Source organism: Desmodus rotundus, chromosome 4 (assembly GCF_022682495.2).
Source record: "Desmodus rotundus isolate HL8 chromosome 4, HLdesRot8A.1, whole genome shotgun sequence".
Lineage (NCBI taxonomy): Eukaryota > Metazoa > Chordata > Mammalia > Chiroptera > Phyllostomidae > Desmodus > Desmodus rotundus.
The window spans coordinates 25,317,855-25,334,702 of record NC_071390.1 but is presented as its reverse complement, the minus strand read 5'-3'; the positions used below and the strand labels follow the sequence as shown (position 1 = coordinate 25,334,702).

The window sequence follows — 16,848 nt, the reverse complement described above, 5'->3', positions numbered from 1 at the left end:
GACATTTACCTATAAAGCCTTTAAAAGATTCCTCCCTCACAGTGTGAATTTAAGTTCAACTCTCTCTTTTCCCAAATTTCTATCATCCCCTCTCCCCATACACTGTAGCCAAACTCAACTGCCTCAAGTGCTCACACACCTTGTGCTCTCTTGGCCTCTCCACTTTTTTGCTTATGCTGTAAACTCCACCACAAATGTCCAATCTTAAGACCTTTCCCATTCCCCCTACTCTACCCTCCAGAGTAATCCCAGACTCCCCATCCCTCATACCTCCCCAACCCCACAGCCTGCCCCCTTCTCTGAAGTCCCATGGCTCTTTCTCCACACCTCCCCACAGCAACTAGGCCTGCAGCACTTAGCACCTCTTCCAGCATCTCTGCTCCTCAAAACCATCACCAGGTAGTGAGAGCTATGTTTACAGCTGATCATATCCTTTTTACCCCCAGCCACGCCTGTTTCAGTACCCTTCACAAAGCAGATACTAAAACAAAAAATTTAACAAATTTTAAGAGCATGACTTTCTATATATTTGGCAAAGGAAATCACTAAGTATATTAAAGTATGCACATCACATGCAACTGTGTGTGAATGGCGTCTGTGTGTATAAGGAGAAAATGAGCAGAGTTATCGCAACAGGACTGACAAAGACGTCTCGAAGAGTCTCTCTCACTGATGTAAAACCTAGAAATGTGGTGAAAGGAAAACCTATCATGAGGCCAGGCTGTACAAAGGGCCTTGGTCAGTCATGTTTTAATGAAATTCCTCTTGCAGGCATGTAGGCAAATACAAACACCAGAAATAATTGAAGAGGCTGGCTGCTCGAGGGCGACAGCACTTCCCTCAGGGGGGAGTCACTTACAGATAAGGAAGGTAGCGCACCATGTGCCAAATCATTATCCAGCATTCTACATAACCGAAAACAATCTGAAACACCTATCACCACAAATCAGTGCTTTAACATTGTAACAGGCTATACCTTTCTCAGATGAGATACACACCTATGAGCTTCGAAGAGATGCAATTAAGATTTTACCAAAGTAAATACTTTTTATGCGGAAAATAACAAAACCAAAGTTATAAAGTGGAAAATGTTACTACTGATTTTTCAAACAGAGAGGAAGGGTAGATTATGGAAGCCACATACCAGTAAGTCTACCACCAATTCCCAGCAACACTCCAGACTAACAGTTGAATAGACAGTGAAAACATTGAGAAAAGAATGTGATGATTATTTATGAGTTCTCTAAGAACACATCATGCCTTACTTTGCTTGCTCCTCTCGATGTCATTACTAAATTGGAAAGTCACAAATACTCTACCTCAAATTTAGCAAAGTTTCTGCAGAAGTCATTTTAGAGAAATTTACTAGTTATGTGATTAAAAACAAGTCATTTTAACCTCAAAACAGAGATAACGTCTATATCTCTCTCCCACAGCAGTACTAAGAATTAAAAGTACCAATGTATTCAGTGTTAAGTTTCTTAGGGCACACATTTCTTTAAGAATCCAATGAAAGCACTATCTCCCTTCCTCCCACCCCAAAATTCACACAAAACTATGTGTACAATTTCAGAGGGCCCATGGACCCCTGAAGCCAGAGCTTCTGATTCAACTTTATCTACCCAGAGCCTTCTTCCATGGTGCTGAAATGCAGTAAGCACTCAAAAACTGCTAAATGGATTTTTTTTTAAGGGAGGAGGGGCCTTGGCCAGGGGCTCAGTTGGTTGGAGCATAGTCCTGTACACCAAGAAGGTTATGAGTTCGATTCCTGGTCAGGGCACATACCTAAGTTTGCGGGTTCAATCCCTGGTTGGGGCATGTACTGAAAGCAACTGATAGATGTTTCTCTCTCACATGGATGTTTCTGTCTGTCTCTGTGTCTGTCTGTCTCTCTCCCCCGCTAAAATAATTAGTAACATATCCCCAAGTGAGGATTTAAAATAAAAAGGCGGGGAGGGACTAGAAAAACTGGCATATTCACAGTTAATTGACCAACCATATATAGACTATTAATTAGGTAACTGACCAACCTGACTGGCTGTACAATTTTTTCTAACTGGCTATTCGGCAACATGTATCAAGAACTGCCTTCCGGGGCTGTCCAACCCATGGCCCGTGGGCCGCATGTGGCCCAGGATGGCTATGAATGCGGACCAACACAAAATTGTAAATTTACTTAAAACATTATAAGATATTGTTTGTGATTACATGTTACAATATAGTTAGTGTGTGGCCCAGAGACACCAAAAGGTTGGACACTCCTGGTACCCTATGACTCACTAATTCCACACCTAAGAATTCATCCAGCAAAAGATTCGAGACGCATTAAAATACTTATGTGCTAGGACAGCCAAAAGGATTGTTATTTCTAATAGCAAAAAAGAAAAAAACAAGAAAAGCAAGGAAGGACATAAATAAATCAGAATATCTTATAATTAGAAAATGAGGGAAATTACAATACCCAAGTTATAGAATACTACATAAACACATTTTTAAAACAGTAATTAGCCCTGGCTGGTGTGGCTTAGCAGATTGAGTGCCAGCCTGCAAACCAAAGGGTCGCAGGTTCGCTTCGCAGTCAGGGGACATGCCTGGGTTGAAGACCAGTCAGGAGCGCACAAGAGGCAACCACACACTGATGTTTCTCTCCCTCTCTTTCACCCTCCCGCCTCTTCAAAAATAAAATAAATAAAATCTTAAAAAAAGAGTAATTAACAATATGAGGACAAGCGCATAAGATGTTGAGAAAAGAGTAGAAACTAATTTATATAGAACTTAAGTGAGTTAGTACAATGCTTAGATCAATATATAATCATATAATAAACACTACATAAGTGCTAAACAAATTTGTCAGAAACTATATATATAAAAAACGTAAACCCAATTTTTAAAGATTTTAAATAATGTGATGAATATAAAGAAAGATGGATGAAAGAAATGTTAATGGTAATTATATCCAGGTGACTTTTATTTTCTTCTTTGTATTTCTCAGTAATTTCTAAATTTTGTACACTGATCCCTACATCATTGTTAAACTAAGAAAACATATATACACATACATTCCTTTGAACACAAACAAAAAAGACTGACCTCAGTCTGGAACAGAATCATGTTTTCCATGGTTTAAATATGAACTTATACAAAGCCATGCTACATAAATTTGCAGTTAGCACAAAGTTTAAGGAACTGCTAACACCAAAAAATACCTAGACTCAAGATTCAATATAATATTCAAATTATATGGTGTGGCTAAAACACTTTGGTTGAAACCGACAGGACAAAATATTGCTTTAAGTTCCCAGACTTCCAATTAAACAAGGAAGATTAACCACAAATGTCTTTTCCATCCTGAAGCTCTATTAAAATGTCAATAAAGGAATAAAAAGAAGAGAGTGAGAAAAGAGTTCAACAAATTTTTGAAAAATGGAAAACAAACAGAGGATGGCAAATGACAAAGCAGAGGAAACCATACAGAAGGGAGGCAACTGTCACAGAACACAAGAGACATTCAGGACTTGGAGGCACCACAGATGTCAAAAGGTAGAGGACAGATGTAGGAATGAACACATGGGGGAATTGTATGAAAGTATGTTTATGGCAGGATTGGATGCCCGGGTCCCCTTCTCTGCCATCACACAGGTAAATGATCTGCCTGCAGTAGACCAGAGGCACTTTCTAGAGGAAAAATCTTTTGATACCAGAGTGGCTCCAGAATCAGGGAAAGAATCTAGGGACTGAAAACAGGGTGGGGGGATTACCTAAAGTAAAAATCTTCAGGCTGAATAAAAGGACCTGCCACCCTCCCAAGTCCTTTCCCCACCCTTCAGCAACTAGGCCTTTCCACCCAGGCAAAGAGCTGGAGGGAAATACCACACTGTGGTTAAAAGCTCAAACTCCAATGTTGAGCTGCCTGGGTTCAAATCCTCAGTCTGCCACTTTCCCCTTCTGAGAATCCTTGGATACCTTACTTCACCTCTGGGCCTCAACTTACTCATCTAAAAAATAGGGATAAAATACCTCATACACTTATTTTGAGAATGAAAACAGTCAAGATTGAGAATCACTGAACTAGAAACATATAAGACTCTAAGGAGCCCTTGGCATTTCTCTGTATCTGCAGTCCTCTCAACTTAGCCATTCCACTCTAGAGAAACAGAAGAAATACTTGTAAAATAATGTCATCCTTCTGTTAAGTTGGGTTATTCACAGAAAATTCAAGGGAAGGGCAATAAAAAAAAATGGAAGGAAGGAATCCTCTGGAAGTCATAATTTATTATACAGCAAGAATTCTCAAATGAGGGAGAAGGGAAGTGGGTAGTGATCTGCCTTTGTACAAACTGGTATTTCAGAAAACTAATAATCATAATGAACCACTTATCATAAAAAAAGGAAGTAGGCACAAACTGCCTAGGCGCTAGACAATTTATTGGGGGCTTACCATGCCTTAACAGCTAAGGACGCAACAGTGATCCCAAATGCCACTGCCCCGCCCTAGCAGAACTAACTGAAGCACCCAGAGAGCTGCTGCAGCAGCTCAGGGATACATCAAATCCTACAGCCAACGAACTAATTTAACATAATTGCTTATAGAATATCAAACTGGAACTACAGACCCACAGTACGCGCTGTTAGTATTCATATCAATTACCATTTTTTTAATGTAAACTATGTGCCAGGAACTTTCATAAATGTTCTACATACATTACCTCGTGTAAATCTGATGGTTCTATCAAGTGGTTCTATTTCCCTCATGTCACAGATGGGGAAAATGACACCAAAGAGTTGAATGCTTTGCTCAGGACTACACAAGGCAGAGGCAGAGCTTAGAGGCACCACGCCTCTCTGGCTCCAAAGCACATGTTCTTTCCACTCCACAACGGCAAGGTTCCAACAGGTGCCCTCGAAAAACAGGGTCATGAATTCAGGCCTGGTTCAAAGACACCAATTTAAGTCTACCCTTCTCTTTTTAATTATCTCTAAAGGTTCCGAATTTAACATTTTGTCTAATGACAGTATATAAGACTATTAGGAAGAAAAAAACAAAGTTGTGCATAAAATTTCAAGTGGGAGGCATCCTACATTACATTTAAAACTATCATTAAGTCCCTAAAATAGTCTATTTAGTGACTGTAATTTTATGAAATAATGCCAATCCACTTAGCCTGACAAAATCTACTAGGTTAAAGAAACTGTGGGTATATATGTGTGGGTGCACCCTGAAATGTGTATAGATGCTACATATGTGTATAGAGAGAGTTTTTTCTAGTTTCTCAATATTTCCAAAATTTTTTCTTACTTGAAAATACTTTAAGAACCTTTAAAAATCAAATACTTGAGGGATAAAGGATTAACAATAATGTAAATATTTCTACAGTTCATACAGGGAAAGTTCATGTTTCCATGACTTTATTAGTATGCTGTGATACACCCTGGACAAATCATTTCATCTCTGGGCCTCCCTAAGAGGAAATCGGATGACATAATCCCTAAGGTTCAGCCTTAAATAATCAGGAAATTTTATAAAACATTTTTCAAAGAAGGATCAACTTTATCTTTGAATGAGGCAAGCAAGGGGCTACAGTAGAAAGAGAAATCTAATCAACATTTACTACTTCAGCTGGACCACTTAACTGAGCAGCTCCCTCACTGCACATCCATGCTGGAGGCACAGTTGACAAGACTCCAAGGAACCGCCAACTCTCAGGCAACAACGCCTGGCCAATTCTTGTTCTTTTAATCTAAAGGTGCTTAGTCTGAAAGGAAAATAAATCCCACTTTGACAGCCCATGAAAACAGGTCCCATCTTTCTAAATAATCTTTCCATCTCAGTCTCAAGGAACTAATGAAAGAAAGGTTAAGACAGTTGAATGAGTACTCTTCTTTAGTAAATAAGGGTAAGGATATCAAAAAGTGATGAAATTTGTCCATCATAGCAAAGTAGGACTTGGGGTTTTTGCCTATTCTCTCTCTGGTTCCTCTTTAATAAACTATAAATATGTGCCAAAATGGAAAAGGAGAAAGTATGTGAATAAATGCAGAATTGAGTTTCTCAAAGATCACACATTCTAGTCTGTTTTCTCCTTATTTGTGATCAGATATTTAAGTTACTGATTAAATTAAAACACAAGCCTCAGGGGATGCTGTAATTCATGAAGTTTCAGGATAGGTGACTGTGGTTTCAATTTACAACTTAATTTTATAATTAAGCCCCAAGGAATACAATGGGGGAATGCAAATATGTATACCTGTTTTCAACAATAACAGTAAGTATTCTAAAAACAAAAATAAAATTTATCAAAGTTAAACATTATCTTCAAATAATTTCCTTAAAATATATCTCACTTCCTACCATCCTTCTAAAAGTGCTAAAAATACTAGAAGTCAGTTACTATTCATTTTACAAATTAGGCAATAAAGTCAAAATTGGAGTACAACTTTACTGAGATTAATACAGTAAAAGAAACAGGATTAAAATTCAGAGCTCCTGATTACAAGATCTATGCTCTATCCAAAAATCAAGACACCTGATCAAATATCCTGCGAAAATTCAATTATTCAAGCTTCTGCCCACTGGATTAAAAATGTCTGTGCTGAACATATATTCTCTGACAGACTTCATGGAGAAAAATAAAAAGTATAAACACACTCAAAGAACCTGACAAAATAAATACCTGCATAGTAAATAAGGAGGATCTTTTTCAATTTCTATGTACCTTTGACTTATTTAAAACCACACTATCCTAGGCCCCGGCCAGGTAGCTCAGTTGGTTAGAGCATCATTCTGCTATGCCAAAGTTTAGAGTTTAATCCTCGGTCAAGGCACACACAAGAAGCAACCAATGAATGCATAAATAAGGGCAACAACGAATCTATGTTTCCCTCTCCCTCTCTCTCTCAAATTAGTAAGTTTTTAAAAAGCACACTATCCTGTAAGTATTGAGAGTAAATTTATACAACACTTTTCAATACATTTTAAGCCAATGGTACAAGTTTGAAACTGAGGATTTACACAAATATTTACGTATCCGTACACCCCGTTACATCCCCATACCTCCAGAAATTACTCCATTATGAATCTGTGAAGGCCATCCCCAACCACCTATGTCCCATCACTAGAGAGGGTTTACTAGAAAACACTTTTGAGGCAGAAATATTCTAGGAAAATATAATTTTATTAACAATTACTTATTTTATTATTTTATAAATATTCAAAATAAATCTGTTAGTTACTAACATACTTTTCTAAATGCAATACACTTAAGTTATAGATTAAAACATTTCTTAGAACTAGAGCAATAGTACTCAATGAAGGGCGATGAGCAACACACGAAGACTTTCTGGTTGTCACACCTGGAGAGTGCTACTGGCATCTCGTGGGTACCAGCAGCCAGGGACTCTGGTGACATTCCACAACGTACAGGGCAGCCCCCACAAAAAGAACGATCCAGCCCCAATGTCAACAGTTCCAAAAGTTGAGAACCCTGGTCTGCTATCTAACTTGCATTAGAAGGACCACCAAGGTTTACTTACCTTTGAATTTAATATCCAGCCCACTAAATTCCAATTCCACTCCTTGAAGTGCTTCTCCCAGAGTTTCGTGGTAATGACTGATGCTTTTTTTTGACCCCACACAAAATGGAAGTGAAAAGTATTTATACGTCTCTTGGCGATTATGGTAGGGCCCAACAGTATTCATCCATAGAACAACTTCCTCTTTATCTTGATACTGAAACAAAAAAAAGCAAGGAAGAAAAAATTCTTTAAAATGTAATTCAAATTAAGGGAATATTTTTTATTTGTTCTAAACAAAAATGTACTGTCTCTGTTTAGGAAGCTTTAAAATAAAATACTGGAAGTTTATTTTAATCTGATGATTAATGACCATACCTTAAAAGTGAAACTTGGTGAATTTTAAAATTATATCCTTTGATTGTGGTCTCAGGCAGATCCACCTTTTCCAAACTTTGTTTTGCAGGTGGTATTGTTTAAACAGAGTCCACTAACGCATACAAATATGTTTATAATTATTACTTATACTTTCAAATAATGGTAAACCTATGACCAACATGATTCACCATGCTAACACTGACAAGGAAAGAGGAAACAAAATCAACAGCTTATCCAAACCTCATGTTAATCATTAGAAACTCCAAAAACTGTTACCAGCAAATAAAGTTTCATCTCCTTTCTAATCTTTTCTGTGCCACTGGTCAAAGTACTGGATGGGAGAGAAATGACTAAACAAGAGAAAGAGAGAACCATACTATGAAATCACCAGTCCATTCAAACCATCACTCTATCTTCCTCTTTATCAGCCTGGAAGACTTTGTATGATATTTATATTTCTTTGATTAAATAACTATGGCTCTACCCATCAGTGAGTGATGAAGCGTGGTCTAGTAACTCTGGGTAGATGACCTCGCCTTTCCCAGGTTCAACTGGGGGATTTGCCAAAGATTTTTAGGATCTCCCGTTTAAATGTCCAATGATTCTATGAAAAGCAATTAACCAAGTACTTGAAAAACTAGTAACCCTAATTAGCAATATAAAGACAACATAGGATATAATTTAAGTCAGCTAATAGCGCACAAATTAAATCACTGAACAATTACTCACCAAGTACCCACCATCGGTCAAACAGTAACTGTGTTTGTAATTGATACAGCTTTGAACAAGCAAGTTCCCTGCCCTATTGGAGCTTAGAGCCTAAAGGGAAAGATGGACATTGAACAAGCCATTATAATCAGGTAAGGTGCTATGAAGCATGTAACAGAGGAAGTTCTCCAACTAGTCCAACTACCAAATCCTTAGCTCTGATCCTCCATCTGAAACTAATAAACAAACTTTCAATCAAAACCCAACATCTCCAAAACTGAACTCACCCCACCCAAATCTACCCACCTTTGTTTTTCTAATGGTACCACCAATCTCTCGGACATGGAGCTCAAACACCAAGTCCCTCTGCTTTCCAAAAAACACTGACCTGTCTACTCTTAAGTCCAAATCATTTGCCTCTTCCTTTTAATTTACAGCATCATCATCCTAGAACTTAAATCTAATCCCTCATCTTCAAAAATAATAAATGTCTCATTGCTCATATAAGACATCATCCACATCATCAAGGAAATAACGAACCATCTCACTTTTTGGCTACACAAGACATGTACCAACACCGTGTTAGGTGTTAAGGATATACTGTCCCTACTGTCCTAAGATGAATTAAATAAGGATATAATCAAGTAAATGATTAACAATGAAAAAATAACTGCTATAATTAAGATAATAAAGGGCTGATGTAGCAATAATAAAGGAATGATTAACTCTTCTGTGACAGAGAAGGGTCAGGAAGAACAGTACGGAAAATCATCAACTGTTTCAAGTGAATTCAGAAAAACAGCTGATTGTCTTCATGTATGAAGAAAGGAATCCCCATTCAGCTGACAAATACATGTATGCCACCACTCTTCCATCGATGCTTATGGTCACACAGCACCAATCAATGAAGGTAATCCTTTCTGCTAAACATAGGCACAGGCACTGCATGGATACAGTGTCAAAATTCTCACAACAGGGCTCTAAACCAATCACTATCAACCCGCTCAGTTGGTATTAGAACTGAAACCTGTTCAGTAGGCAGGACGCTCTCTCCACAATACAATGTCTATACAAAAAGTATTTAATAAATGTGATGGAAAAATGCTGAAATGTGAAGTTCCTTAACAACTCAGTGAAGGAAGTTTGAAGAGTGTCCACTGACCGACATGTGCAATGGCTGCAACAGTACCTTACAGAGAAATAACAAAGGGGAGGCGACAAAATACACCCACTTAAGATTGGAATGCTGAACGAGGAACACCTATTAATGAGGACCTTGCCATTCATTAACCCTGCTGAGAGTCTGCAGAAAGGTTTAAATGTAACTCATAAGAATCAGCACAAAACATTTTCCATATAAATCCTAATAGTCATGTTCTTTAAAAAGACAAATATTTGAGTAAAGAAATGATTGCTAAAGCAGGGTGTCTAATTATGTTATTCAAACTGAAACACAGGACTGAAATAATTTAAGGGTTGCAGTGTGCGTTTACACTCTGAGATCACTCATTTTAAACATTCATAAAACCTGTTCAGAGAGGAGAGCTGTGATGACATGATGCAAACTGTAGGAGCATACATCCCACTTTGTCATCTAGGGTTCCATCTAGGAAGAGGACTGGAAATAGTTATTGAAAATATGCATGCAGCATATATAAAACAGCGGGCCCTAATAAAACAGGAGTTTATAAAAAACTGTGTATTTGTTCTTACATGTTTAAACTTCAGTCAACCTCAAAGCACTCTCCATTTCATGCAACACACCTAATGAAGATGTTTTTTCCACTGCTCACAACAGTTTTTGAACTCATAGACTTCGATGTAAAGTGTTTCTGCCGTTTTTTGTTTCACCTCTTCCACATCAGGAAAATGTTTCCCTTTGGGGACATTTTTCATCCAGGAAAACAAAAAAAAAGTCGCTTGGGTGCAAGAGCAGGTAATTAGGGAGACTGGGGCACGGGGGGAGGGGGTGGTCATGCCATTTTTTGGTCAAAAACCGCTGAATCCTCAGTGCTTATAAATCACCCATCATGAAATGGGCAAACTCTTTAAAAGTCTTCAAAAAAAAAAAATTCACTGAAGCCAAATGCAGTCTCTCACAACAATGCCAGCTGGTACACTGATAAAGTTGGGTTCCTAGAACACTCACCTAGTGGGGAAAGCCTGTACTACAATGGGTCCACCCTCCAGAAGATACTTCTGGTTTTTGGGGGGGTCCCTCCTCATATATGTAATATATTCACACATTCTCACACATATAATACACATGTACACACACACACACAGGTTAGGGTAGATATTAAAGCAAAAGTGTTTCTTTTACAACACTCCTTATGCAGACCATGATCAGATATGAACTTAAAATGTTTACTTTTCTTTGCAGTTCTTGATTGTCCCTAAGAATAATCTCTCTCAAGAAAAGGTCAAAACAAGAATTCTTTTTCAAGAGAAAAAATGTATCTTAAAGTATCCTGAAATCAGAAAATACCACCCTGACTGCTGAGGCTCAGTTGGTTGGACGTCATTCCGTAAGGCGAAAGATGCCCGGTTTGATTCCATCAAGGAACATGCCTGGTTGCAGGTTTGGTCCCTGGAGGCAACCAATAGGTGTTCTCTCTCACGTCAATGTTTTTCTCCCTCTCTAAAAATAAATAAATAAAATCTAAAAAAAAGAGAAAATACCAAAAAGAAGACTTCACACAAATGTTTAAGGAGGAAAAAACCTTTCCTTCCCCCAGAACTGCTGAGGAAGCCCCTGGGCCCTGCAATTCCATGGGAAGAAAGCCATAGGTAGGACTCTTCCCTCCACCCTGAGGGGTGTAACCAGAAGAAGGGGAGGAAAAAAGTCAAGGAAGCACAGCGATGGGATCACGGGGTCCCTAAGCACATCTGTAATTCCTTCCAGGAGGCCTCCCTGGGAGTAGCCATGAGAGGCCAGTTCAGACCACCTGCATTCTTCATCTCACTGTTCTATTCATTTTCATCCCTCAGAAGAGTTTCATTGTTACACCCCACTTTTGAGCTGTCCACTCCAACCACAAGGGTCTCTAATGCTGTCTCTCCTTCCTTTCCTGCTCTACCTACCTTTTTTCTCATATTGTTCCCCCAAATCTATTATAATGCTCTCCCCTTCTCTCCACCTAGCCAACTTCTACTTATCCTTCAGAATTGCTCAAATCCTTTCTCCAATCCTCCAAACCTCAAGCCAATCCCTAATTTGCATATATCATATTTTCATAATACTCATCATATTTTCTAATACTATCATTCATTAACACTTAATAAGCACATACCATGTGCTAGACATAGTTCTAAGGGTTTCACATGAACATGTAATCCTCTCAAAACTTTAAGATAGGTCCTATTATTTTTCCCATTTTACAGATGAAAATAAACCAAAGAACAGAGATGTTAAGTAATTTGTCCAAGATCATATAACTAGTACCCAGTTTATAACTTTAGGGCTATACTTTTGCTAACCCCCGGTCAGCTTCATTAACTGAAGAGCAAAACCTAAATGAAGGGAATATGAACAACGTACAGGTGTACAAAGCAACTGAAGACACACTAAATACTGAACAACTTTTTTATCTGAGCCTTTAATCTGCCCTAAAGAAAAAAAAATCTTCCTAAGAAGCTACTTGCGCTCTCATCTCCAAAGGAATGACTGTTCTCCAGGCGTCACCAATGTTGGGCCTTATTTAGATACTGTTTATGTGCTGGGAAAGGAGAGGTATTGGTTACCCTACTTGAAAGAGATCATGAATTAATTTTTCTCAAAAAGAACACTTTAAGAGATGTTACTGATGTACCTATGGAAAATCTGAACGATGATGTCAGAATGTAGACAGGCAGAGAACTGAGGGCTCCGAACAAGCACCCATCCGCCATCATTTTCATGGGGTGAGTGTTTGCTTTAAAATAGATTTCCGAGGAAGCAAAATCCAGTTCTGAAAATGTCCCTGAAATCATAATTTCAACGCTTTTTAATTATTTGTTTAAAACACATACATCGGAATTCAAATACAAATAAATCAGAGGGGTATTTTTAGATAGCCTTGAGATCAACTGCTCTCTCTCTCCCTCCCCAACAGCTTTGTACCTAAATAAACTTTTAGTCTCTCATAGACTACAGCTGAAAATAGGACAACGAATTATGGCATTCCCTAAAATTAGATCTATACTAGAGCACTCACAAATTCACTTGTAGTAAACAGTTTATTCTCTTTATAAAATCTTAACATAAGTTTTAAGAGATGTCATATTCCCAAAAGAGACAAAAACAAAAGGCTGCCATTTGCCAAAGTAAAGCAAACAAATCATTTCTGGAAACACTCAATAGTATAGTAAGCGTTTATGGCAGAGGCTAAGGACAGGCTATCCTAGACACAGATCAGGTCCTTCCAACCTCACCTACCAGGAGTATAATGAATGGGCCACAAAGAAATGGGATTTTAGGCTAGGTAAGGCCCCAAAGCACAACAGGCATCTTCGAGGCTACGCGTCTTAAGTGAACAACGGTCTGGGTTTGTTCACTGTGCTTTAAGCAACAGGATTCCATGCTTCCAACATTGCATATTCTTGTCCTTAGTAGCTCCCTAATTACTTGGGTCACTCAATAAGCACTAATTAAATACCATTTCTTTTGCCAAGCACAGAACCTCGATATGTAAGACAAAAATTTTAAAAATTAACTTTATGGTCATGAGAAACAGAACCCATAAAAACTCAAGACTACAGTACAAATCATAAAATGCTTTAATATTTCTATGCCCTTGATTTTTTTTGTGTGTGTGCTGACATTTTTACATAGCATTACTATAAAAATTACACACACCAGTAGAAAAAGCAAGGACAACAGAGATCAGGAGGCTCAGGTTCTTTCTGTGCCCTTGAGCCAGGTGCTGGGCCTCCATGCCATTAGGAAAATGAGTGTGTTGGATGCAGTGGTCTCAAGTCTTTCCAGTACTAAAATGCTGATTCTCGATTTGAAATATTTTTCATAGAGTACTCTGGAATCCTAGGAGACGTGATAATCTAACTACATGTTTCCAAGTGCCCCGAGTTTCATAAAACCAAATAAGCATAAACCACATCCTATATAGCTTTCCCTCATTCTAAAGAGCCCTTTTTATGACCCTTCAATCACGTATTAAGAACCTGTCTTTTTCATCAAAGTGTTCTTTAATTTTTATTTCAAAAAATGTCCTGTAATTCACGATTCAACTTTCAAAAGCTGAAGGGAACACATCTTTATATATTCTAGATGTATGCATACTCTAGAAGTCAACGCACATTTTCCTCTCATTACTCTTATGAAACTATTAAAAGGGCTTTGGATAAATAAGCACATAAAAATACCACATAAATCTCAATGGTCATATAAGTCAAATCCTAATTCAGTAGGTAAAGCAAGAGAAACGAGGGGCTTTGTGGAACTGAATACAATAGGTGTTCCTTCTGAGGACCAGCTTCGTAATTTGTAGAGGCCAATACAAACAAAAAGGCAGGACTCTGTGCTCAAATATTATCACGAATTCCAACACAGTGACAGCACAGCATTAAACCAAGCAGTCCTTATGTGCTTGCATGTATCTTATGACCGCCCGAATGACATGCCCATTAAGTTGGCACTATCCCTCTTCAAGGCTAACCCAAATATGGATCTAACATTATCCAAACATTTCTTTAAGCACTTAAAAATACTATCAATACAGAAAAGTACTCAATTTAACACCAAATGTTTTACTGTCCTGTTTTTAGCATAAAGGACTGTAGAAGCACATCCTTTGAGAGTGCAGAAGACTATTAATTCAAATTGCCTGAGTTCAAATCCAACCCTCTACCCCTACTGCCTGTCTGGCTTTGGGCAAGTAACAACCTCTCTGGCATCGGTTTCCTCGTCAATAAAAAGGGACTATCACCCTTTTTAAAATGTGTATTAATGTGTGTTTAAGGCTATTAATATATGTTTAAAATACGAGTTAGTATATATAAAGTACTTAGAACAATGCCTAGCACATACTGCTTACAAAAGCCCTTTTAGTTATTATTCTAACTGGAAACTGAACAGAAAGTTAATCTGAAGGGTAAACTTAAACTTTTGAAAACTGTTCTTTATTAATAATTCAATTCCACAAGAAATTTTAAACACCTACTCAGCAACCTTCCCTTGGCAATTTTTCTCCTCCTTCGGTATCATTCTTTCTTCAATGGCTACTTCTGCCTTCCTGACGGGAAAAAATTCACCGGACCACAGCCTTCCCAGCACTGTGACCCGGCAAGAATGAGCAACCCCGTTTCCAAAAACTATTTTCAAGAAGTTTGGAAGAAGTAAAATATTTTGACTGTTAGACAAAAAAAAAATATATATATATATACATGAATGACACTTAAATTTTATACTTACATCTTAATGCCATTCTTCCTATGACTGTTTTTGCTTTTTTTAAATAATAAGTAACAGGTAATCAAATGAGAGCAGTCCAATGGAGACATGAATGAAATGTATTCCAAATGTTTTGTCTAGCAATTACCTCATACATACATTCTCTCAAAAATCTTTCATCAGCCCTCACCGGTGTGGCTCAGTGGACTGAGTGCGGCCTGAGAGCCAAAGGGTCACGGGTTTGATTCCCAGTCAGGGCACATGTCTGGGTTTCAGGCCAGGTCCCCAGCTGGGAGCACAGGAAAAGCAAGCACACATTGATGTTTCTCCCCCTCTTTTTCCCTCCCTTCCCCTCTCTCTAAAAATAAATAAACAAAATCTTTGGGGGGGGTCTTTTATCAAGTATTTTATATTAAAAATTAAAAATGTTCCTGGCAATAAAATTTCAGTAAAATTAGCATTTATATTTTAATTATGTAAATTACAAAATAATCTAAGGCCATTTTTATACCTCCAATTTTTGAAATTTTACTGAACAGTTTTCCCTATTTACAGCAGTTCATTATAAGACACAAGATAAAAAAAGCATACTACTACTTTTAAGCTTATAAGCCTGTATGATGGAACTATAGTTAAGAGTTCTTAGTTTTACATGGTAGCTTTCCTTAAGTGTTCAAAAAATTAGAAAAATATTAGTAACCGGACCAATGACTAAAGGAATGACCATTGGAAAGGAACAATTCTTACACTTCGAAACAAGTTACCTGTCAGAACAACAGGAAATCGTTTTTCATTTAACTGTTGAACCTATGAACAAAGTTATCTTAAGGTAAAAAGTCACAAATATAGCACAAAACCACGTCACTGATATGATTTGTCTCTTAAAAAAACATAGAGATAAAAAGTTTCTGACTGTGATTCAAGGTAAAGTAGACAAAAGTTTAGAGCTTTTATTAGCTAAAATAAGAGTCCAGCTAACCCAGGGAGTGGAGAAACGAAATCTGGTTATTGTAAAGAAAACCTAAAGTAGGATGCATTGAATAAGTAAGGAGATTGCTTCATCCCCTCGCTTATCAGGACTGAAGACTCTGCCAAATCTTTCAGATTTCATACACAACGTTCATGCATAATCATACCAGTAATGAGTTAAGGTATAAAAAACAATTATTCGCCAAGCAACCTGTCCATTTATGACTTTCCTGCCTTGCTCACGTCTACCATCCTGAAAACCTCCGAGTTATAGCCCAAAGTGAGTCACCTGAAAGTTGTTAAGATCTATGACAACTAAACAGCCAATGAACTTTAGTATAAATGCAAAGGGTCTGCTCCCAACAGACACGGCTGGGAAACTCAAGATCCCTTAATCAAGACCGCTGGGATGGGGCTTCATCGTGGGGGCTGGCTGGAAAGAGTAGGGAGAAAGTTACCAAGAAAAGACTCGGAAGTGAGTGCGGGTAGGCTGACAGCATGTACACCTGTAAAGCGCTCTTCACCCCAGGCTCGCCAATGCTGTCGCCACGCCAGCGTTTTCCTCCGGTTTGGGGGAGGGGGAAAGTAGGAATATAGGCCGGTGCGGACCGTATAGTGGTGGATATTTCCTGGTTGGGTATGACGGGTAATCGTGCCGCATCCATCTTCCGCTGCGTCGTAGCCCCCAGGAGCCAGAGCGCAGCTCCCTTCCCACGGGCCACTAACCCCGAACTAGGCTTGCCTACAGCCCCCACCCCCTCGGCGAAGTGAGCCACGTCCCGGGCCACACTTCCCCGGCCCCGAGGGCCCCCAGACCCAGGGGTGGGGCGCCATTATGTCCGCCTCAGGGAAAGAGGCCCAGGCACTCGGGGCGCGCAGTCCTGTCCCAGGAGCGC

General features: G+C 38.6%; 1 protein-coding gene across 2 annotated transcripts in view; it reads right to left on the bottom strand.

The window, feature by feature from the left end:
- The window catches only part of TM9SF3 (transmembrane 9 superfamily member 3), a 57,695-nt gene that overhangs the window by 40,384 nt on the left and 463 nt on the right, over positions 1-16,848 (bottom strand). The window contains exons 1-3 of one of the 2 annotated variants that reach the window (XM_045197474.3): positions 16,411-16,781; positions 8,617-8,706; positions 7,531-7,726 (exon numbers count right to left, since the gene is read on the bottom strand). In XM_045197474.3, the coding sequence (XP_045053409.2) occupies positions 7,531-7,726; positions 8,617-8,706; positions 16,411-16,617 (493 nt within the window). In that variant the 5' untranslated portion in view covers positions 16,618-16,781. Of the gene's footprint in view, positions 1-7,530; positions 7,727-8,616; positions 8,707-16,410; positions 16,782-16,848 lie in introns of those variants that run through there. The other variant, XM_024563232.4, reaches the window with a different exon arrangement.